The sequence below is a fragment of the Rissa tridactyla genome, chromosome 5 (assembly GCF_028500815.1).
Source record: "Rissa tridactyla isolate bRisTri1 chromosome 5, bRisTri1.patW.cur.20221130, whole genome shotgun sequence".
In the NCBI taxonomy this organism is placed as follows: domain Eukaryota; kingdom Metazoa; phylum Chordata; class Aves; order Charadriiformes; family Laridae; genus Rissa; species Rissa tridactyla.
Window position 1 is genome coordinate 14,347,952 of NC_071470.1, and position 24,411 is coordinate 14,372,362.

At 40.7% G+C, this 24,411-nt stretch overlaps 2 protein-coding genes across 3 annotated transcripts; one reads left to right on the plus strand and one right to left on the minus strand.

The window, feature by feature from the left end:
* Positions 1 to 5,083: 5,083 nt before the first annotated feature.
* On the minus strand, positions 5,084 to 14,483 carry LOC128910130 (translation initiation factor IF-2-like). Its single transcript, XM_054203027.1, has 4 exons — positions 14,476 to 14,483; positions 13,197 to 13,590; positions 5,715 to 5,762; positions 5,084 to 5,179 (listed from the first exon to the last, which is right to left on the minus strand). Exons 1-4 carry the CDS (start codon positions 14,481 to 14,483, stop codon positions 5,171 to 5,173), a joined length of 459 nt encoding a protein of 152 aa, XP_054059002.1. The 3' UTR covers positions 5,084 to 5,170.
* Positions 13,245 to 24,216, plus strand: GNPDA2 (glucosamine-6-phosphate deaminase 2). 2 transcript variants are annotated; one of them, XM_054202517.1, is made up of 8 exons: positions 13,245 to 13,383; positions 13,598 to 13,747; positions 15,007 to 15,174; positions 15,485 to 15,582; positions 16,099 to 16,281; positions 16,614 to 16,798; positions 16,894 to 17,068; positions 22,675 to 24,216. In XM_054202517.1, the coding sequence occupies exons 3-8, from the start codon at positions 15,047 to 15,049 to the stop codon at positions 22,779 to 22,781; spliced, it is 876 nt and encodes a 291-aa protein (XP_054058492.1). In that variant the 5' UTR covers positions 13,245 to 13,383; positions 13,598 to 13,747; positions 15,007 to 15,046; the 3' UTR covers positions 22,782 to 24,216. The 2 variants fall into 2 exon arrangements, with proteins under 2 accessions (XP_054058492.1, XP_054058493.1); XM_054202518.1 differs by lacking the exon at positions 22,675 to 24,216 and adding an exon at positions 20,359 to 21,236.
* The last annotated feature ends 195 nt before the right edge of the window (positions 24,217 to 24,411 follow it).

Below are 24,411 nucleotides of genomic sequence, written 5' to 3' on the forward strand. Positions count from 1 at the left end.
AACAAGCACTTCCTTGAAACGTGATCAAAAGATCTTGATTTCATGGTTGGGTTGCTGTTGTCTGAAGGGATCCTTATCATCCTGCAAGTTACGTAAGCCAGCACTGGCAGCAGAAAACAGTGGACTAAAAAAGCACTTTTCAGAGAGAGGTGCATCGCTTTCATACACTGAGTTTGCACAAAAAGTTCACATAAAAATTTGTAGATAGAAAAGGCATTTAGGGAGAATGCAGACACCTACGCTCACAAGAACAACCCAGAAAATCTCTGCCGTACTTGCCTCGGTTCTTGAGAACAGCAGAGCGCAGCTTTCTAATGTCCTGGTGCTCATTTTCTGACTGAAGTTATTTGCAAGTCAGAAAGTCGGCATCCAGAAGCTAAGCCTCCTAAGCGCCCAGTTTGCTGGGCACACATCTGTCTGCGCACCTTGCACTGCTGACGGACTCTTGATTGACATTAACACAGAAATTAATTAATTTCTGAATTAATATAGAAAAAGCCCAACTGACCACTTTTGAGACTCACCACAAAATTATTATCTGTGATGGAAGTGGTATAATTTTACCCAGCTGTAGAAAGGAGCATAAGATATTTCTGAGAGATCATCCCAGAACACGTGTGTTACTGGGAGTTGGAGGGATTCAGCCACCACAGGTCAAATCTTGGTGAAAACTCTGAGCTGCCTTCCACAGACCACTTATGTCCACATGAGTTTTAGAGGAATTGCCCACAGTAGCCTCTGTAATTTCCTTTCCAGTGATTTTACCATTTCCCAGGGATAACACTTCATCAATTAAAGGTCAGGGCTTCTCTTGGAATTTCTGTTGCATTTCCTATATATGGCCAAGAAACTCCAGTATAAATTGACCTGTAGCTTCAAGGAGTCTGAATAAGTTCCTGTAAGAAATAACCCTCCAGCGACAGAGTATCTGGAATGCTTTTGTCCTCCTACCTGCAAGGCAGCAGGAACAGTGGTGTGCGATTATGCGACTGTTTTCACTGGACTGTGGCCTTCACAGCAAGAGGCACATGTGAACACAGAATGACATATATTCAATTTATTCCAGGGGAGTGGGAGTGAGCCCTTGATTCATCCATTTGCATATAATCCGACAGAGAAACATTCTATGAAGGGCCAAAGCCTGTGTCAATGTGCTGATAGTCTTGCATAACTCTCATGAATCACATGTATGATACACAACTGGGTCAAGAAAAGAGCTAGCTGCTCATTTCCAGTATGTGGCTTCCACAGAAATTCTCTGCCACAACTGTGGAAAAAAAACAAAACCAAAAAACTCACTTCTTTATTTTATTTAAATGCCACACTCTTTTTTTAATCTTTTTTCCTTTTATTTTCCTTCTTTTTTTTTTACTTCAGAAATATCCTCCTAGGACGATGTGTGCATCCCACTTTTAGCCAATGTCGGTGCCATAACAACATCTCCGTGACATAGCATTTATTGAAAATGACAGCCTGACAGATGGCAGGGCAAACCCTTTAATCCTAGTTCTTGACAGTGTAGTAGGTTGCACATCTGATGCCAAAGAATGTTGTCCTCATGTACGTAAAGCCATGTGCTCCCTGAAGCCTTCAAACTCCTAAAGATATGATGGAGGTGTCTCAGTTGTTGAAAAAAACACCATGCACCCTCACATGGTTATTAAAATGTCTTTGGTATGATACATATTGCATGATATAGAACCTTAATAGCTGAAGAGCTAGACAGAAAGGAAGAGGGAAAGGATGTAAGCGGAAGAGAAAGAAAATGACAGATTTTGAGGAGAAATTGTCAAAAAGTTCATTCCACGCAACTGCGAGGGAACAGCAGCTGACCACTGCAACAGGCCACAGGCGACAAAATGTTTCATGGAACATCTTTCAGGTCACCAACTGCCAGAATTAGGAAATCAGAAAAATGAGATGCACAAGTAATTTCTATAAATTGGTCACGACAAAGAATCTCTGAATCAGAATTTTACTTTACAATTACTGTCCAAATTAAAATTTCAGACTTAAATAGCACAGCATAACATTTCTTTGTTACCCTCTGCACTGGAGGATCACCAGAGGAATTTCCAAGCCAGAAGTCTGGGGTCTCCACATGCAGGAAAGATGGAGACTTCAAGCACGTGTCCTGCCTTTCAGAACAACTTCAGGGACTATGTGGTGAAATACGTAACTGTTTAGTTGCTGCTTGCCCTAAATACACTGCTTTACCGTGGTGCTAGCAGCTGGGACTCAAGTGAGGAGTACAAGATTCAGAGGTAATGGTCTGGGCTAGAGTCCCTGCCACTGAAGTGAGCGACCTTCATAGCTTCTTGTGTAGAACCACTGCCCCACAAACCAGTATGGTCATGCAGACCCACTCCCCTTTGAATCGGGGGAGAGGTGAAGCTCGGAGGCACCTGAAGTGGGAATTGGGGAAGGAGAGGAAACCACTACCATTTGGGCTTTGATGAGGAAACAGAAGGGCGAACTGGAAAAAGAGGAGGTCAGGCAACCTCTCTGGGGGAAGTTCACTAGATGAGGTGGGGTAGCACAAGAAGCACAATGAAACTTGTAGAGGTAAAAGGCTTTGCAAAGTAAATGCATGTGAAAACCTGTAAGAGTCCATCACATAACTTAAACACTGACACAAACTTCTTTTTGGACCATTGTGCACAGAGATGACACCCAACCGTACATGATGGGTTGCCGGTTCTGGAGACAGCACAACCATTCTTCTTCTCCATATCGCTTCCTCTCTCCAGTGGTTATCTCCCACAAGCCCATCTTCACTTTTCTCTTAGGGTCTCTCACCTTTTCTTTATATTTCCAGCTTACACTTTTTTCCACAGCATTGACCAACAGCATGTTCTTCTTGGCTGGCTTCTGCTGCATCAGGAATGCTCCCCCTTGATAGATAAATTTGCAAGCCAGCAAATTTTAATTTCTTTTTTGTAAGAATACAAGAACAGCTGTACTGCGTCAAAGCAAAGGTCAATCTGGCCCAGCAGAAGGTTTTATGATGGGAAAAGGAATTTTGTAGGTGCCATTTGTTTTTGAACTGGAAGCAGCTGAAAGGACAGAGGTAACCATGCCGTATTCTTAGTCAAAGAGCATTTGACATATCCCCAGAATGAAGAGAGAAGATTTTTGTTAAGGAAGAGTGGTCATCTGTATGCAAAAAAAGTCAGTGTGATTTGTTCGCAGTACACTCTTACTATACATCAGTGAACTGACTCCTTCCAACCATTTGTGGCTTCTTGTTTGTGGATTCATGCCTTGCCTAAATTGAAATCAGCAGGAACATCTACTCCTAGACATAATCTGGCTGTGTCAGTTGCCAACAGCAATTACGGAAACTCATGGGGAACATTGGCTGCAGGTTACTGAAACAGATGTCAGTTGTAGCAACACAGGCATGAGGCTGAATTTCACAGTGCAAGCAGCCCGACGTGCCATGTCTAAGTTCCAACAGCTCCGGACACAAATCAGACCAACAGCTAAAATTCACAATTTGCAACCATCACTCACAGCAACCCCCACCTTCATTTGCAGAATCACATACACATTGCAGTATTAAAATGCTGTTTTATTTCCTAGTAAGGTTTTATAACCTTACCAGAGATATGAAAAGCAGAGAGGAGACGCGACAACAAGCAATTATAAACACAGGCTCATTCCTATTAGAGGACTAGTCACTGTACTAATAAAGCTAATAAAATTTGGAGATTAATCATACTGGCAGGTTTGGTTTTTTTAATACTTAATTTTAAAGCATATGGCAAGATATGTTTCTGCACATTTTGTGTTATCATCACTCACAAATGTGCACCCTTTTTAATTCACATATCTACTTCTGTACAGTTGAAAAGAGGAAAATATTTTGAAAATGCTGAACATACTAATTCAAATAATCAGTACAGGCAGGTCTACCTCATGTTAAGATCTGGCCTGGGTCTGCCCCTCCTTGTTTCACAATCTTATGGCCACAAGTACAGGTAAAAACCCTAAGACGAGAACAGGCAGAGTGAGTTTTACCACAGCTTTGTATGCAGAACCAGTCAGGGCCTGGGATCTACAAATTCTTCAAACACTTTACAAACCTGCAGGTCACCCCAGCTCCCAGCGTATGACCTCTTCTCTCTCAAACTACCCCAGAGAGAGCTACAGGAGGTAAAATGCAGCCTGTTTTCTGCATTATCTGAACATCCTGGGGGGGTGCTAGAGCAGCCTGAAAAAAACAGCTCCTCACGAACTACCTGTTGTCCTACTAAACACAGTCAGCAACCAACCTGAAACTTCTGAAAGGAGTTCAGCATAAAGCACAAGTTTTCCACTAACCAGTAGAACAGTCATATCATTGGTAATATGCAAATTAACTGAAATGGAGCACTATCGTCAACATTGCTTAACAGAATGAAAATAACCTGATGCCAACAAGCAGTGTGACAGCTACAGAAGCCTGAGACTAGTTTTACATGGACCTAGACAAATTACTCATTGAAAACTGTCTTTAGCAGTTGTCTACATTGTTCAAATGAGGACTACCTATCCTTCCTACCAGAGAAGGACGTCAAGCATGGTAAAGGAAAATGGAATGAGTGTGATCTTTAAGGATGGCACACTGACCATGGGGAGGCACACTCACATCAAGTCTTGAGTGCAAATTCTTAACCAAAATGAGTATTTGAACTAAAAGGGGAAAAGGAAAGAACTCACGTTATCTTTAGCTACTTAAGTAGCAGTGACATACCATAACTCCCTGCTCAGGTGAGTCGTGTGGCCATGCCTACGCCACCCTTACATCCATCCCCACAGGGAGAGAGGTTACTTTTTGTCAAATTGTCTGTGGGTGCAACTCCAGGTGCCGAGAGCTCAGCAAACAGTAGCCATCCTAAGTGTTTGCCCATGCTTTCCTGCCTTTCCTACTTTGTCACTACGTGATTTGCCTCCCTGCGCCCCTAGAAGATGCGGGAAATGCTGGAGTGACAGATCCTTTCTGCCTGCTTTGCCTACCTAAGCCAGATCCTGGAATAGTTTCAAGCTTCCCCAAGTGTCTGCTAAAAACAACATTTAGAGCCAAAGGTAACGTCAACCACAAATTTATTTCCCTTCCCATACTGCACTAACCTTGAGGTGAATTAAGATGCACACATTTTTTCATATTCTGTCTTTTGTGCCAGTATTATCGCACCTGTAGAACAGAAATAGATTTTATAGGTTTTGAAGTAAATGGGTTGCATTCCGTATGTATTTTAGATCCTCAAAAAAGAATATGTATTTGGAAAGCCTGGCTCCACAAGGACTTTGTTAAAGAACTAAAGGATGCAGAATCACGGAGTCAGGGACAATTCTGGCCTCAGGTCTTTCAACTGCTGATCACCACCTCCTTAGCTTGAGAGGTGGCGATAGAAATCAGATGAGCCAAATAAAATAATGGGCTATTTCTGGTTAGTACAATAAAAGATACTTTCTGGAGGCTTTGTCATTTTCAAATATCCTTGTTCATCCAATGTTTCATCACATGACCACTCAAAAGAAACAGACTAAGGTAACTTTATGACGTTTCTAGAGGGAATATTTAACTTCATAACAATTTACATGCTCTCAAAGTTCAAAAATATACTAACAAGTTGATGAAAATGATCAGCCCTTTCCAGTGCCACAGGGAAGTTTTGACTGGTCCCAGGATAGGGTTAGGATGGGTGGGAACCACCCCAGCCACACACCTGCATTCCCATAGGAGATCCAAGGGTCCTCATATGAGAGCAAAAATCCTGCAAAAAAAAAAAAAGAGCAAAAGTCAGCTATGCATTAAGGGAGAAAAAGGGTTTCTAATCGAGGCTCAGCTGGAGATCTGCTGTTTTATTCTGGAACTGCATGAAGCAGGTCCATACACAACCACAAATGGCTCCTGTTTGTAGAGGTTAAAAAAAGAATTCTCCTGGGAGAAGAATTTGCTTAAGCCTTCTCTGTTTTCTCAGTTCATTTGTGACATACCCAGATGGGGCAGGAACTATTATCTTCCCTTTGAGGAAATAATGACCTAGGTAGGACCCAAGCTCCAGCAACTGCACTGCAGGACAACCAATTTCAAAGCTCTACTTCAGTGTGTTGTTACAGCTAAGTGGGTTCAGAAAGCCTCTGCTTAAAATGGTAGCGCAATAAATACCAAGTCAATCCAGATAAACACCCATCAGTAGTTTGCAGCATATTCGGCAAAACAGATGCAAATACACACCTGATCTTCTGCTCAAGCCATACCTCAGTCTAGCCTGACTGACTGGCCAACGTGGCAAAGGATACCATCAGTTTCCAAAAAACCAAAAAAAGTTCTATATATTGAAAGAAATTACCTGGAAAAAAACATATATGAATTTCCCTTTACTGGAATCTATATTATTTTTATAAATATGAATTATTTTTTTTGTTTGGAAAGGAGTATAAAGTTGATTATTATCGATTCACGCCAACCATTGAAGCAAAGACACAAGCCAGTAAGGCTTTGAAGAAGAGGAGGCATTTAACACTGAGTATTTAACGAACTCGTGATTTGCGTCGCCGAATTGAGAGGTTAAAACGGCCACAAAACCGCAGCAGGAACGGTCCCTAAGGGAAGGCAGGAATCCGGGGAGAATACACCACAGAAATCGGCTCGGGTGGGATCGGCCCCGCTCGGCGTCCCCCTGCTGCCCCCTGGCGGCCGCGGCGCGGCATCGCCCCCAGCCCTCCCAGGGAGGAACGGGGCAGCTTGTTCCATACAAAGTCCGTCTGCTGAAATAATGACATTTTAAGAAGAAAAAAAAAAAATCTTTAAAAAAAAAAACAAACAACCAAGGGTGATATTTGAAAGGTTTATTCAATGCAGAGAGAGGTAATAAGTCCAAACGGTGTTTCTTGAAGCCGTCTTTTCAGCAAAGTCAATCTCATAAAAAGGAGCGATGTTAAATCGGATGCAACATTATTCTCCTTACAAGTACTAACAAAAAAACACCGAGCAGGATATTTCTGGTTATCTCCCTTCATCTTCGGAAGCCTAGCATGAAACCTTAAATCCTGCTTTAGTTTTGCACAAACACTGTGCAAAACAAAGGAGAACATTTCCACAAGTACTAAGGACTCACAGAGTTTCTCAATACTCGTATTTAGCCAGAAACACGTGAAAGCACTGAGCCGACTGGTACAGGATGGCCTGGGGATAAACTAGTAAAAAGTCTGGTGGATGCAAAAATCCCATTTCCCATATGCGTAGCTGGAATAGGACGGAGTCTTAAACACATCCTGCATATTTTTGTGCCCAGTCTCATGAATATCTCTGCAGAAAGACCAACTACCTCTGCTGTTTTCTCACCAGCATCAGGGTCAGGCCCTCCCGCTCTCTGCACTTTACCATGGCCTCTCTATCCTCTCAAAACACGATGGTAGAGGAGGCAGAGAAGTGCAAGCAGCCGCCTATTTGCCTGACAGTATATTGCGACACAGAACTACGGATATACCGTGGGCCTGCATTATGACCTCCCAAGAAAAGGTAATCAGAATATTGATTTTCCCATCGTGTGTGAAGTTAAAACAGAAAGTCGATTCACATAAGAATCTGAAATGACCAATGCTAGCTAAATTTTGAAATACTGCCAACTGGGCTGCAATTCATTTGATGCCATATTCATATATTCACTCCATATTCACTCTGTACAAACCTCCATATTCAGGCTATTGACATTTTTCTGAAGGAGATATTTAAGATTAGCTAGAATTCAACCGCCCAGGACAGATGTCTTATTCCCCCATCACTCAGCAGACCACATTCTGGCGCTGGTCCTGCAGATGGTGTCAATCAGCCCACCCACGCTTCAATCAGGCTGCCTAACTGGGCAGACAAGAGTCAGCACACTGAGCAGATACCCGTACGGAAATCCCTTGTCATTCACTCCTGCTCCTTAACAGCTAGGACAGGACACCTCGCAAAAACACCTCAAAAACAATCAGTCTTCTTGACTTATAGAATTTCCATGAAGCACAAGACTAAGCAGAGATTATCTGTAGAAGGAAAAAAAAAAACAGTGCCCCCCCAGTCACACAGTGCTCAAAGTAAGGGCACTACTTTTGTCTTAAGCCTTCAAAGGACTGGCACAGGCTGCCCAGAGAATTGGTGGAGTCTCCGTCTCTGGAGACATTCAAAACCCACCTGGACACGTTCCTGTGCAACCTGCTCTGGGTGACCCTGCTCTGGCAGAGGGGTTGGACTAGATGGTCTCCAGAGGTCCCTTCCAACCCCAACCATTTCTGTGATTCTATGACCCTGTGCTTAGTACCCTTTATTTCTACCTTTAGAAACAGCTTCAGCTCACAAAAGATACCATAAGAGTCAAGAGGACTACCTGTTGTGTGAATTCAGCCCAGTCATATTCCTGGAAGGGCTGGAAATGCTCACTCCTTTGGCCCAGGGGAGGAGCGGATTAGGAGAGAGGAGAGAAGACAGGACAGAAATGGTGAACATCTAAACTGTGCACTTGGAAAGGAAAAGGCTTAAACAGCAGCTGAGAGCACTGCCAGAAATTTCTCTCAACAACATCCCTGCACACACCAAAAACGATCCCCACTACAGGGGCACGGCCAATGCCGATTTATCCCCTCATACCTACGAGGCGGCTGAGGCTCGCATCAGTAACGAGGGGAAGTTCTGGTCTGCAGGTAATGTCGCAGGCAGCTCTGCTGCTGGTTCAGAGACTCCTCAATGCCTGAGGAGACATATCCTGGAATTCCAGACACACACGGGAAATTGATCAGCATCAGCTCTCCCTACATGGCAAAACGAAGTAGTACCGAGTAGAAAACTCCAGCACTGAACCCATACTCTGACAAACTGACTGAGTTCACCAGCAATAAGGTAACAGGATGATGGTACGATATTTAAGTCACACGCCTCTGCCCTCATCACCTTTAACGCTTACTCTGTAGTGATGGACTATTATGTTCAGAACCAGACTTTGGTACAGATTCTACCAGAATCCATGTAGTGGATTTTTTTATTTGCCACCAATACGTGGCAAAAAAGAACAGAAATGGAAAACAAAAGCAAAGGGTGCTTATCTGTTACTACGCATAGGTTCACAAACTGCCTCAAAGCCTTGCCTGTGAAAATTAAGATGGTGCTAAACACTAGCTAGATGCTTCACTTGTGCCTCTGTTGGCGTATTCCTGGCATCACAGAACCTGATGTTTCCTATTTTACTGGGAAATGGTTCCAAAGGGATTGTTGCATGAAACATAAAGCCAAAAGACGTCACATGCTATGTACCCCAGCTCACAGAAACGTGGTGAGACCTAACCAAGGAAGCTTTGAAGAAAGCTGTGACAAGTGCAGGGGTGCAAGAGCATGCGGCGCTACCTTCAGTCTTTGTAAGCAGTAAGCAAAGCTGCCAAGTAGGTTCAGTCCCCTTGGGCTTATGTCCAGAAGACAAACAAAGTTACCAGAAATTCAGCATGTTTTAGTCAGAGAAAAAACAGGTGGCTATTGACCCTGTGGCATTAAACGGAGCACCAGGGGTAACTACCACTGTCTTCACATTCTTTCAAAGCTCTGAAAATTAAAAAAAATCAAAACACAACAATCCTCCCTCCGCTGCAGTTTTCCTCCTTCTCCCCATACAGTTATCACCTTCTAAAAGGTTTCAGTTGCTGTTATTTTGTATCCTTACTCTTGATTCACACAAAAGTATGTGTGTGAATCACACATTTTTCATAATTCATAACATAATTCAGCACGGTGACAAGGGGTCTTAAGTTTTTTCAGCAATTACTTGTTTTTCAACCTCTACACTTAATGCCTTGGCAAATATCTTCATTGCAACCTTTCTGGCTTCTTTTTAGTCTTTCCTGCAAGTCAACATCCATTTGAGTAATTTTCCTTCATAGGTCCCAACTTAGGGGAGGATCCTTTGTTCTTCAAACTAAAAAGGAGGGAATCTGAAGGAAATAACCTTGTTAGGTTAACCTAACTCCTTATTAAGGAGTTACCCTTGCTAAAAGACTGCATTCAGCCTAAGTTGCGGTGGCCCTCCCTAGGTAAAACTCAATGCAGCCTGGTTACTACTGAAGTACATCCAGCCTAAATTCCTAGTCACTTAAATGCAGGTTTTAAAAAAGGTATCACAAAAGTCACATGATCATAGTAGATATATAAAAATCAGACCACCATGATGAGAGTAAAGGAATTAATATTTAACAGAAGGGGATTTTACGAAAAAAAGGAAAAACATTATCACAGAAAAACTTATGAGAAGCAACAGAAAGACAGTTGGATTTTAAATACCATGACTATGAGATTTAGAGAAATCCCTAGTCATGCTACTCAAGGAAACCTAATAAGGAATTAAGACTTTGCCTAATTGCTAGCAATAGCATTCAGTGCATACAGAGCATTTTGCATCTGCTACTAATTAGAAAGGAAAATCTGAAGAATGACTTGGGAAAAATCCCACCCTGTGCATTAGCATACTAACAAGGAGGCAGAATTGAATATGCTCACGGAAGACGGGAAATTTGTCTGAGAGTATGTCTAATAGAAGCAGTTGATAATATTGCCAAGTAGAAGGTTGTTCAGAATTTACAGGCAGCAGGGAAAAGTTCAAGTTCCTCTGAGCATAGAACAGTACATCATGTATTCTCTAACCTCCTGGATAATACGCAAAGTGAATTTTTAAGTTGTGGAAACCAACAGAACTTGTGTGAAAGACCTGTTTCTTATAACGACTCCACATGCAGAGTGATGAACAAAGCCAATGGACTACGGTAGGACACGGAATATATGGTAAGGTCATACCTACAGGGTAGAGCTAGGAATGGAATCAGAGATGGGAAGCATGAAAAGTTGAATAACGCTGTTCTGCCAAGGGGAAAGGGGGTAACATAAATGGCCATTCTTGCTGTACCATCCATTTGGGCAGGCTCCATTCTTACCTTGTCAAGGCAGCAAGTGTACACTACAGTAAAACTCTTCAGAAACATCTTGAGATCGGGGTAGTGAGTAAAGATTCTAGAGAAGTAGAGAAGCCTGTTGTTGCTACTCTCAGGGGCACTGTAAAGCACTGCCACACACAAGCTGGCAACACCGAGGATGCAAAAAGTGAATAGACAATCATAGTAGGAAGCTGATGAAGAGAGAAGCAGAGATTGACACTTGACCATGAGAAAATAATTAAGTAATCTCTGACACTGAGCTCACATTTCAGAGAAAGGACTCACCAAGGGAAGAAAAGGATCTCCCCTACAATTCTGGGGATATGATTTCAGGCCCATAGGTACCTAGGTGTGTAGTAATACCAAAGAAACGTGTTAACTAGTCTGCTATATGCAGAAGTAGTTTACCACTGAAGTGTTACACGTGGTCTATATAGGTAGGAAAAAACAGAATGGAAGTCTAGAGGCAAAACTACGTTGTTACATAGGATCTGAAAATCACAACCTCCACTGCAGCATACTCTGAAACAACGAGAGCAGCAGAAGGTCAGAGCATGACTCAAGAAACAGTGCAAGAGGAAACAATATTCTTTAGGACCTGGTAAAATTTCCAAGATAAAGACTTTATAGGAAGAACGGCCATGAGCTAAATTAAGTTGTTGATATTTGAAAGTTAAATTCAAACAAAAGGCAGATTCTGAAACAAAGGATATTTTTATTGGTTGCCTGCTAAGCCCCGGGGACTCCAGTAAGATATATTTTTCCTCATAATCTAGCAAATGCAGCTTTGATGCCTTTGGCAAAGCATTACTCAATCATTCTAAACTACTTTGCAGTAGTTCTAGTCAGGTTACCAGAATGTATTATTACGTTCATGTATGACTCCAGATTTTTTTCTACGCACATCCACCCCCCTTTATTAGCTTTTCTCTCCTAAGCCTTCAGTCATGGTATTTTTCCTCAGCCAGTTATGCGCCTGCCCAGTAACCAGATTTATCCTGGTCTTCTATTACAGTAAGGCCTCAGTGAAGCCTACAGCATGTGCGTACACACATATTTAGAATTATGTAGCTTGCTCTTTTAAATTTCCCCCCTCAGTTTCCCTACTGAATTCTGAAGAAGCACTCTTTAAGACTATTAACCCTTTCTCAATCAGCAAGAATCTATCACAGAATAGCTGTTTCGATTATACCTCAGCTACATCTATAAGATTACTTGACTGTTTTTAAAGCAAAGAGAAGGAAGTTGATGCTTTACCTATTTTTATTTTTTTGTAGTAACTACAAACAGCTTCTTTTGTAGCTGCTTCAAGCAAATACTTAATTCAAAGTGGAGCTTTTCTCATTAAGAACTGTGTGCCACCCGCTTCCCATAAACAGGGTCTCCAGAAACAGGCCTCGTGCAGAGGCCGTACTCTAGTTTAGTCTATCATAGAATCACAGAATGGTTCAGGTTAGAAGGGACCTTAATGATCACCTAATTCCAACCCCCCTGCCCTGGGCAGGGACACCTCCCAGTAGACCAGGCTGCTCAAAGCCCCATCCAGCCTGGCCTTGAACACCTCCAGGGATGGGGCATCCACAGCTTCTCTGGGCAACCTGTTCCAGTGCCTCACCACCCTCATAGTGAAAAATTTCTTACTGCTATCTAATCAAAATCTACCCTTTCAGTACAAAACCATTACCCCATGTCCTATCATTACACTCCCTGATAAAAAGGCCTTCACCATCTTTCCTGTAGCCCACTGAGGTTCTGGAAGGAGCTATAAGGTCTCCCCAGAGCCTCCTCTTCTCCAGGCTGAATTTGCTCTGCCTGTCCTCACAGGAGAGGTGCTCCATCCCTCTGATCATCTTCACGGCCCTCCTCTGTACTTGCTCCAACAGATCCATATCCTTCTTATGTTGGGGGCCCCAGAGCTGGACGCAGTACTCCAGGTGGGGTCTCACCAGAGCGGAGCAGAGGGGCAGAATCACCTCCCTCGTCCTGCTGGCCACGCTGCTTTTGGTGCAGCCCAGGATGGGGTTGGCTTTCTGGACTTCGAGCGGACATTGACGGGTCACGTCCAACTTTTCCTCCACCCACCCCCACAAGCCCTTCTCCTCAGGGCTGCTCTCAACCCATTGTCCACCAGCAGCTCCCCTGGAACTGCCCTGAGGGCAGGCACCTCCTCGGCTCAGCCCTACCCCAGCACCGGCCTCCCCTCACGGCCCGCCCGAGGTACTCTCCTTCCCGCCCCCACAGCCCGCCCGTACCGGGCCGCCCTCGCGCATGCGTGGCACCGCGCACTCACTTCCGGTCGCCGCCAGGTGTTTCCGGGTTGCGCGGCGGGCGCTGTTGGCGGTGGCGGGGCGGGCGCTGGTCTCGGTCCCGGTCCTTGTCCCCGTCCTCCCTCCGGTGCCGCCCCGGCGCTGCTTGTCACCGCTACGGGCTCTGCTGGGGGTGAGCGGGGTCGGGCAGGGCCGGGTTCCGTGGTGGGGTGAGGCTGGGCCCTGCTGGCCGCGGGTTGTGGAGGGCCGCGGGGCCTGGGGCCGCCCTGCGGGGGCGTCGGGGTCGGAGGGAGGTGGGGGCAGGCAGGCGGGCAGGCAGGCAGGCAGGCAGGCAGGCGGGTAGTAGGTCTCTTCCTTTAACAACGTAGATTTATTGTCTCTTGGAGAGCATCACCATGTTGTCAGGGTAAAATCCGTAGAGCTTTGTGAGGCTGCCCCAAAGAGGCGGGATCTGGGCCTGGTGGCCGGCTTTCCTGCCCTCCTGGAGGAGGTGGTAGCGTTTTCGGCGGCTGTGGAGTAGCGTTGCCTCTGCAGAGGTGAGTCTGTCTCTCTGTCCCGGGAGAGGAGGCAGCGCAGCCAGCAAAGGGTGGTGTCCGTTTCCTTCCTTGTTTAGTGGGACAAACAGATGTTACCCTGTTGAGAGCTGCTGTAACTTAATTCATATTTCTTCTACAGTGGGCCTTATTTTGGGTCAGCTAAGAGCTAGGGGGTGGTTTGGCACTTTGTTGGCCTTAGACTTTCTGACAGCGATGTTGTTTTCTGACTAACGCCAAGCACACTTAGACCTGGGAAGCGAAAAGTAATTCATTGCGAACTGGCCAAAGAGCCCGATAATTACGAGACTCTGTTAAGCAGAAACTCGTGGAAAAATGAGTTTTGCTTAATGCAAGAGATGCACTTGTACTTCTAGCAGCCAAGCTTGTTTTCTAGATAGTCATTTTAATAGTTGGTATAGTTGTACTCACAATCAAAGCCTATAAAAAATGACTGACTTCTTTTTAAAGTCTCCGTCTCCGGAGACATTCAAAACCCGCCTGGACGCGTTCCTATGCAACCTGCTCTAAGTGACCCTGCTCTGGCCCCCCTGCCAGACTAGATGTTGGACTAGATGATCTCCAGAGGTCCCTTCCAACCCTGCCAGTCTGTGATTCTGTTATGTTCTGTTATGTTGAAAAAAAAAAAAAAGTGACCTTATGGGTAATTTTTCTGTGAATTGTAAAGATTTCAAATATCTAATGTTTTTTTTGCAGATTAATATATTTACTGAAGCATTGTTATGGAGCTAGAATGAGAGTGAAAGGAGTTTTAATTGTTTACTTCCAATTATGTATTTTGAATATAGAAGCATGGGGTTATTGTGGGCCTTATTTTTGAAATTTTAGGTATTCAGCTGGTTGTAAGAAACAGGAGTTCGTGTTTCTTTACTTACTTGTTTGCTTTTATTTCAAGCAGAGTATTTCCTCTTTTCTAACAGTAACGATTAAAAAATCGAAGTTCAAAATGGCTTGTTCTCATCTTGTTTTAGTGTTTTCCTACAAGTTACTTTAAATTAGTCTGTGAATTTTAATAAATATTTTGACTGTAATCTGTCACTTGGATCCTGTAGCTTTTCTTTTGGTTGTCCAACAGTCCACCTTGAACAAGAACTGCAAGAGTGCAATTTGCCTACGCAAGTGAAATATCCTTTATTTAGGTCATCGGTATAAAAGGTCATTTTTTACCTCTTCTGAAATCTTAAGAGTTTTACAATTATTCATATGGTGCTTATTTTTAAAACTTTTGACATTTTCTCCAGGTTTAAGTTTATTTTATCACACAAGTTCCTCACGGCCATAATGAGGCTAGTAATTCTTGAAGACTATGATCAGGCAAGCGAATGGGCAGCAAAATACATCTGTAATCGTATTATCCAATTCAAGCCAAGTCAAGGAAGATATTTCACGCTTGGTCTACCAACAGGCAAGTTTTATTCAAAGCCTATGTAAGTGACTAAACCTAGAACTATGTTTGTATCATTGCTAACAGATACAGTATTTAAAAGAACACAAATGTATTTTTGGTAATACTCCAACATATTTCTTTTTAAATATGGATTTGGTTCATGTAAATAGTTGTGACAAAGTTTGAGAAGCTGAGAAATACTAAATGAGAAATAACAGATTTATTTTACGTTGAAAAGCGTTGTAGCAAAATTTGACTCTGAAGAGATTTAAATACACTTAAAATGTTGTGCGGATAGATAAAACAGTAGAAAAACTTTATTTAACAGGGAGTACACCTTTGGGATGCTACAAAAAGCTGATAGAATATCACAAGAACGGAGATCTCTCTTTCAAATATGTAAAGACTTTCAACATGGATGAATATGTAGGTAAGATGTGCTGATTATTTGAGAGCACGCTATACTGATAACTTTCTTCTGTTACTAAAACTGTTAAATACTTTGACAAAGCACAGAGTCAATCTAGATCTTTGTGCTTCTAAGTTAGACTTGCGTACATGGGGTCATCTGCATTTTTCTCTATTCTTTATCCACAAAAATGCAAATAATAAACTAGTCCAGGTGGATTCTGGGTTAAATTTAGTGCTTGTAAATTACTTTACAGTACATCTGTTGAAAGTATGTTGTCACATAGTATTGTGACTGCATTTCTTTTCAAGACTTTACATTCTTTGTGATAAGACATATGCGAAGGGAATGTAAATAGATTACCTTGTGCATGCCAAAGGGAAACCTTTCTTCTCAATATAATTTCAAATGCTGCTTTATCTGACTGACTTAGGTTTGTCTTGCATGCCCTACGTTGGTTTACAAATAGACTAGAATTAAGGCTGTTTGGCTAAATCTTCTAATGGGTTGATTTCACTCTAAATTTCAAAATTTCAGGACTTCCCAGAAATCATCCAGAGAGCTATCATTCCTATATGTGGAATAACTTCTTTAAACATATTGACATAGATCCAAATAATGCTCATATCCTTGATGGGAATGCTCCAGACTTACAGGCGGAATGTGATGCATTTGAAAAGAAAATTGAAGAAGCAGGGGGGATTGATCTGTTTGTTGGAGGTATGAGGAAATGCTCTATGGTTAGTTATGTTTCAAACAAATACACCAACTCTTTAATCGCTGTTTTCATAACTTAGCTAAAACCACTTTTTTCAATTATGGTGTAAGAAAGTTCTGTGACTAACAAAGAATCCATATGAATCTCAAAACAGAATGGTTGGTGTCCAAGTTTCTAATAACTTAATTTCAAGTAAGTTTTGAATGCTTTTTATTTAAAATGGGAAACCAAAAGGAAAAAATGAGTCCTAAAACTTTTTTATTCATTTACGATGTTTGAGGATATTTGTTGACTCGCAGGTCTGGAATGATTTACTTCTTTTAACTTTGAAAAGGCATTGGTCCAGATGGCCACATTGCATTCAATGAACCCGGATCCAGTTTGTCTTCAAGAACAAGATTAAAGACTTTAGCAATGGACACCATTTTGGCAAATGCTAAATACTTTGATGGAGACTTATCTAAAGTACCAACTATGGCGCTAACAGTTGGTGTGGGTACAGTGATGGATGCTAGAGAAGTAAGAACTCATTTAGTTCTAGTTGCATGTGTCTGTTTTCAAGACTAGTCGGTATTGATATTGGGATCGAAAGTAAAGACACCTTTGTTTTGCAGGTGATGATTCTTATAACAGGTGCACATAAGGCTTTTGCACTGTACAAAGCAATTGAAGAAGGAGTCAATCATATGTGGACAGTTTCTGCTTTCCAGCAACACCCTCGTACTATCTTTGTATGTGATGAAGATGCTACTTTAGAACTAAGAGTTAAAACTGTGAAATACTTTAAAGGTGAGCACTGAATCAGAGGTTACAGGTATTTAAATAAAAAAAGTAAGCTATATTTAGTCTGAGCCTTCCAACACATTACAGTAGCTAATGTATATGTTATGTATTCAAAATACTAAATGTTAACTTACTGCTTCTGAATGGAAAAGTGCTAGGAGGCGTAACTTGTGTTCCTTACATTCCTGGCAAATCTACTTTGGAAAAATACTTCCTTTGCTACCAATTTGAAATGATAGTTTAGTAATATTCAGCTGTAAGTAAAACAGCAGCAGTCTGGTGTTCCAGAATATTGGTCTTAAATATACTGGAAAGTTTCTCTTAAAGAAAACTTGGTACATTTATTAATTCTGATATATTTTCATGCTTCTTTTGCTCTGTGCTATAATGTGCTGTCTAGTAAACTTGAATTGTGTGGTACAGACTTTGAAGCCACCTGAGGACCTTTTTCATACAGTGCGATTAGCATAACAATATATACTGACTTTTAATGCATTGCAGGCTTCGGCTGTGCTCTTTGTATTTGTCGTAGGTATACTGAGGCAAGATTAAAGTTGGGATTTTTGATAGTCATTGAGAGTTCCTAGATGTGAATTCTGTTTCACTGAGACTGTAGCAGCTGAGAAAAGTAGTTTTCTCCTAACTATATTAGCACAGCAAATGCAATTGTGTAAATCTTTCTCACTAGCATGGATACTTGTAGTAGTTGAGGCAGCTGAGATCAAGATTGTAATTTATGAAATTATTTTTTAAAGCATTATTTCACCAGTGTCCATATATGCATTAGATTGCAATTCTGGCATTAACGTGATTTTTATCCTGATACCGTTTGTGGCCAACTTGTTAATTTTGGATTTTTTCAGTATGTTGTTCTTTGCTATGTATTGTGTATCAAGCTACTAGATAGTACTTATTATTGTTTACAATGACAAACTTCTTTAACTGCTTGGATGAATTTTAAACATTTTCCTGTATTTCATATAAACAAAAGCCTTGCTTGGAAAAGATACAAACCTAATGTAGAATTACTAGGTGTGAATGACACTGAACATTGCTTTCAAAAATCAAGGGCTAAAGTATATGAATGTGTGCTATTGTGTCACACTGTATTTAATTACCCTGTAATACAGAGCAATAGAATTCGTAAAAAGTTGTTTACTTTAAACTTGCTTAATTTTATCTATTCTCAAATCAGTGAGATTTTCCCCTTTTAAGATGGAGGAGAAATCAATGTGGGTCAAATTTGGAATTATTTCTGAATCTTGATCTTCAGGTTAGACTTCTTAAGAAGCTAGGTAGTTCTTAATGATTGCTAATTATGGCAGCTATTTACTGTGACTTTTTTTTTCACCATTTAAAATATCTCAAGGTACTATGTGAAACATCTCAAATCTTTTTGATAATCAGGTACCGCACTGGCTGGTAACTAGAATAACTCTTATTCCCCTTCACTTTTTTCTAGCTTTCTGAAAACCTATTAGAGGCTAAAATTATCAAGTGTACTTAAATGTTCTCATTGGAAAAGGGAAAGGTAACTCTCCTGCAGAATGAAGCAGAAAATGAATTTTGAATTTACTAATTAGTCTGCAGATAAGTTAATTTCAGGATAGTTTTTCCGTAGTTGTGCATGCTTTTCTTAAAACTGTATGCAGAAATCTGAATACAGTGAAACTTTCCTTTGAAATAATGGGTTTGGCATCTATCAAGTAAGGACTCTGCATATCTTTAAAAAAAGCTTTTGTTTCTGACTGTTTTTTTTCCTGAAACAATTTCAGGGGATTTAAATATCCTTCGTTAAATATGGCAGAGGCAATACTTTGTAAGCATTTTTCATGCCTCTAGGAAGTGGGTAATTATCTCCCTTTCATTTCCCTTTTTTAGAAGAGAAAAACACTGGTAGGAAGTGGAATGCTTTAAAGTTCAAAACGTGGTTCTAGTTTGAGTAGTGTGTGCAGCTGTTACTCTTTCAGTACAAATGTCTTTTGTGTCAAAGGTATACTTAATATATTCTCATTTACTGTTAAACTCCTGAAAAATGTTACTGGCTCGATCTTTCCCATGTACATCAACCCAATAGTTATCTTTCATGAAATCTAAGAAACTCCCTTCTTTTGTTACATTGCCTTCTAAGGTTGGCAGAATGTGTCACTAAGTGGAGAAAGATATAGTAACGCCTGCATTTTATATTAAATAGATACACACTGAATAGAACTAGGTGCTGCATAAAATGCCTTTTGTTGTGGTCATCTACAGTAATGACCTCAGATTGTATAGTTTTTCAAATTTAATGTTGCTGCAGTGACACTAAGTTTGCCACCAGATGCATCATGTAGCAAAGGTATTTGAATAGTCTTTGCCATAGATAATCGCTAAAATGTGCACTACTGTCAGACTTCTTTAATGGTTTTTAAGAAAAATTCTCTACTTTTAACGTTGCATATTGCTCAAATTTGTAATTTTAGAAGTTAATCTTTAGTTTGGTGCTAAAATGGACTTTTATTTTGCAAATTGTGAACACTGATCAATTGCTGTTATTAGTCCTCATGGTGAAATGAGGTTAAAAACATACCAGGGACTGAATGTCATATATACTTAGATGTAGGTAACACTTTTACTTGTAACAAAAAAAGAAAGAAATTGGTCTTTTCAGCACTCTTCAAAATTAAAGTATCTGAATTGGGGGGAAAAAAAAATACTCCCCTAATCACAGCTATGGGTGACTTGAATACGACCAGGAAAAGCCCAGCTAGAATAGAGAATAGTTGAACTACTGAAGTTCTGAATCTGCATTAACAGTCTGGATACATTTAGTCTGGTTTTGCCTGTCTGGGACCACAAGCACACTATTAATTACAAAGACAGTAATACCACAGTGCTAGAACATCGCAATTCAAGCTGTAAAAGCACCATCTGATTTTTATGACGGTTCGTGGTAGGAGGAAGTTTTATGTTGCTGTTATGCAGCTTTTAATACAAAGGAAGGATGGGTGGATCTCATGTATTCAATTAATTTGGAAGCATTCCAGATCTATTTTTTGATAGGTCTGTTATCAGAGAGGTGTCTCAGTGTAAAGCTCACTTTACACTGAAGGTGTCAATAGTATTCAAGTGATACAGGAGTACATATGCTGTCTTTAACTTCTGATTTTAAAGTATTTTAAATAGCCATTGTTATTCTCTTCGGTTAACTATTTAAAATGTATACTTTTGAGGCAAACTCCAGATAAAAATGTGGCTAGAAAGACATGTTGAAAAAGTAACTAATGTAAAGCTGGCATTGTTGCTTTCCCCCCAAGGTTTAATGCATGTGCACAATAAACTTGTGGACCCACTGTACAGTATGAAAGAAAACTGAAAGAAGACTTGAAGAGGAACTCCATGTGGGTCAACAGCAACAGTTTTAGGTAGCAGATGAGTTCACTGCTATGCAATATGCTGAAAACTGTTTAAAATGGGGAATCCTAGGTACTGTATTTTTTAAAAGGTCCAATATCTGTACATTCACATTCCATCTGTTTGTGTTGTGCATTTTGCTTTAACATTTGGAGCTCTGTTGTTGGCTGGTACATAACAAACAGAACAAACCTGTGGGAGACTGCATGTTACATAGGGGGGGAAAGCAGGGCACTTATTCTAGCACAGCAATGTAATGCATCTGCCTCGTGTTAGAGGAAACGATATTTTATTTCAAGGAATTTGTAATTCTTTGGCTTGATCAGCGTAACTACATTTTGCATTTGTGTCTCTAGGCAGAATGGTTTTGGCCTTTGTCAATACTATGGACTTGTAATAGTTGTACAATTTCTACTCTGAAATGTTCTGTTTACATTTATCTAATGTACACTGAGCTTTTGCACTTGGTTGCCTTAAATTTATCTTAAACAGTTTTTGGGCATCTCAAGTCCTGCTGTACAATTCAGGCAAATAAAAATACAAAAGCAGTGCCTAAAAATGCACCAAATTCTTGAAAGTCGTAACTTACTCCACAGATGATAAAAATATTAAACTTCTGCCATAGCACTTTTTCCTCTCATGTATTTCAAATTACTTTTAGGATTTTTGTATTTTTGGTAATTGAGCTTTATACATAAGGAAAAATCTGAATGTTCCTTTCTGGAGGTACCTGTTTAATTGTACCATTGATGTTACTATTAAATGCCTGGAAAGAGGTTAATTTACAGGAATATAATGTCTGCAAATTCAATACGTGATCATTTAAAAGTCAACTGTTAATCACTTTGCAATAGTTACCTCTCATTGTATCATTGAGCTGTTACGAGGAATGTTATTTCCTACTTTGAATATAAGTAAAATATAAATCTACAATTCAAAATTGTTTTGTTTCTAATATAAATACTTCAACGTTTTGTGGAGAAACCTTGCCTGCCTCTTTTGGGAGGAAGTTAAGAATTTATTGATTTAGACTTTTTGCAGGGGGGGGAGGGGTACACCCTTGTATAAAATTCTAACTGGGAAAAAGTGTAACAGAGCGTAACTTTAACAACTTAACTTTTCACCTCCCCAGACAATAGACAGGTAGCCTTTATTACAAACCACATTAGCCTTGTTTTACTGGCCCAATAGGCATAGTGGCTGCACTAAGAGGCATTTGGCCTAAATCCCTGGGCTGGAATAACCAAAAAAGGCAGGCTGTGCACCAGGGAAGCTGCCTTGTGGAAAGGGTGGACAGCAAGCTGAACGCAAGTCAACAGTGCAGCCACAAAGCCAAACCGGATCCTGGGCAGCATCCACCGGGACATCATTACTAACAGAGATATGATCATCCCACCGCTTGTCAGGCTGCACCTGGAGTACTGTGCCCAGTTCTGGTCCCCACAATTCAAGAAAGACATGGGCAGACTGGAGAGGGCCTAAAGGATGGCTGCAAAGATGATTAAAGAGCTGGAGAACCTGCTGTATGAGGATTTTCTCCCTGGAAATAATTTTTTCATAACAAGAACAATCATTCAGGAATGTAGTAGCATCCCCACTGCTGGAGGCTTCCAAGATGCTAGATGATCTCATCTAGGCTCACCTTTCCCATAAAGGGTTGGACCAGATGGTCTTTCAAAGTCCCTTCCAGCCTGGACTGTTCTGATTCTGGGAAATCACAGAAGAGTCTGTCTCAAGCAGCACAGGAAGACAGGCCTAGCGTTGGTTCAGTTTTTAACAGTAGATTGAACAAGCACAGGTTTAAAACAGGCTTTCAGGTTTAAGACTCAAGTTTTGCACTTGCCTTTTTGAAGCATAATGTAACACTGGGGAGAAAAAGCTTAAAAGACACTGCTTCAGGGGAGGGCTGTTACATGCATGACCCACAAAATGCACTGTTCGGCTTGCCCTTCCTAATCCTTACAGCTAAGTGAAGACTTTGCTTCATAAAATAAACACTTCATTACAAGAAATAATCTTGAATTTGTGTTACTATTAAAGGAATTTAAGCATGTTTTTATCTTAACAATCATAATCCAGCTTGTGGCAAAATTGGGAATTCTGTTGAGGAAACCATAGCATTTAGGTTCAAGCATGAGTGGAAATTGATAGCTTTTATGTCCCTCCACTTCTAAAAGCTTTTCTTCCCTCCAACTCCTTATTTTTGTTTTTTATTCCAGAGCACCTGAGTCTTCTGCCTCTTTTGCCAAACTCAACAACTAAAAACCCTTTTTGCAGTCTCTCAAGACGTGTGAGACCACAGAATGAGTGTCTCCTCCCTCCATAACCATTGGAACTTCTGTGAAACACAGGCCAGTTTAAATACTGGTACTGGGCTTGTCTGAATGGGGCTAGGAAGGGTTCTGCCTCTTTTCATCAATAGTCCTCAGTTGCTCCCCAGTCAGCTTCTGTTGTTATTTTTTAAGTTACGAATTCTACTGGATGTAGAATGTTCATTACTTTTTTTTTTTTTTGTACAACTACAGTTTCTATAATTTCAGTCCTTAAGATGCTTCCAGTTACTTTTTTCTGAAATACCCATTTTTCAATGACGGTACCTTCCAAACTTGCCAACTACTAAAAATAAGCCAACCCTGTAAGTTACATCAAGCTTTACCCGTTACCCTGCGGTCCATTGTTAAAATCTAAATAGCAAAGCAAGCATTTTCAAGGTCAGTAAGTCTTAAATTATGGATTCTTTGGTAAATGAGTAAATTCTAACTTAGCCTGGCACATCTACTTTAGCATTTTATTCTGCTTTTTCTCAGTAAAATTTTAAAGTATGTTTCAAAGGAGAGGGAGGAAAAAAAGTGTTACTACATAGAATCAGGTCATTTTGTGTCAAAAAAATAATACTTCATTTCCTGCTCGAACAGTAACAATACTACTGAGTTCATTTAAAGTTCTTGCTCTCAGAACTAAGATTACATACGAGTCCAATCAGAATTAGACTACAAATTTGTATTTTTTTCCTGCTTCAGGTGACTATAATAAGGCTAAAAGACTGAGTTCGTGTAGTCTTATTCCCAAGGCAACTGCATGCATGTAACTTTTATTTAAAATTAGGTAACATATATCTGATGTGTCGTACTCAGCAACTATATGGAAGATTTGCCACTTGCATAATCTCTAGCTTACCTTTAGTTTCTGCTTTATTCCTCAATACAAAGCCAGGACTTTCTCTCTTTTAGGTCTATTTAAAGTGTGGGGGGGAAATATTAAAAAAAAAAAAAGTTGCTTTAGTTCCTTTGTTCTTAGCAGGTAGTACTGTATCTGTACTTTCCTGAAGACAGCTCTGTACTTTCTAGAGGTATCTCTGTACTTTCTTAAATGCCATCTTTTAACATAGCATTCCCGTTGGCTTTTTAGGGGAGGACTAATAATTACGTTAATGATGGAGAGCCATTGTCCACAGCATATTTCCTGTGTTCAGTAGTAGCAGCGAGAGCTTAGGTACCTTTAATTAGAGATACGGGATAACCTTGTTCACATCCAGATCTTTGTTTTTTCAATACAGCTGGAAGAGCTTCAAATAAACAAAAAAAACAACAAAGAGAGCCAAACCACGAAAGTATCAAAATTCCCTCTCTCCTTTTCCTGTAGACTCCGAGAGTAATACTGGTTGAAAGGGACCTCTGAAGGTGTCCAATTCCCTTCCTCCAAGGATTTTCCCAGTTCATCCTTCTACTCGGGTTGAAATAAAAGAACTAGCTTGTGATTAATCAAGCTCAAACTGTATTTGCAAGCCTAAATTTAAGAACAGCCTTTCCTGGTGACTGAGTACTTTCACAGGTGCTACTAGCAATTTGTTCTCTAAAACCTATTTAGTAACAAGAAGAGAAAATCTGTGAAGACCCAAATTAGTCCCTGAAGATCGAAACAATAGGTTAGAAGCTTTTGGAGGCGGGCAATGCAGT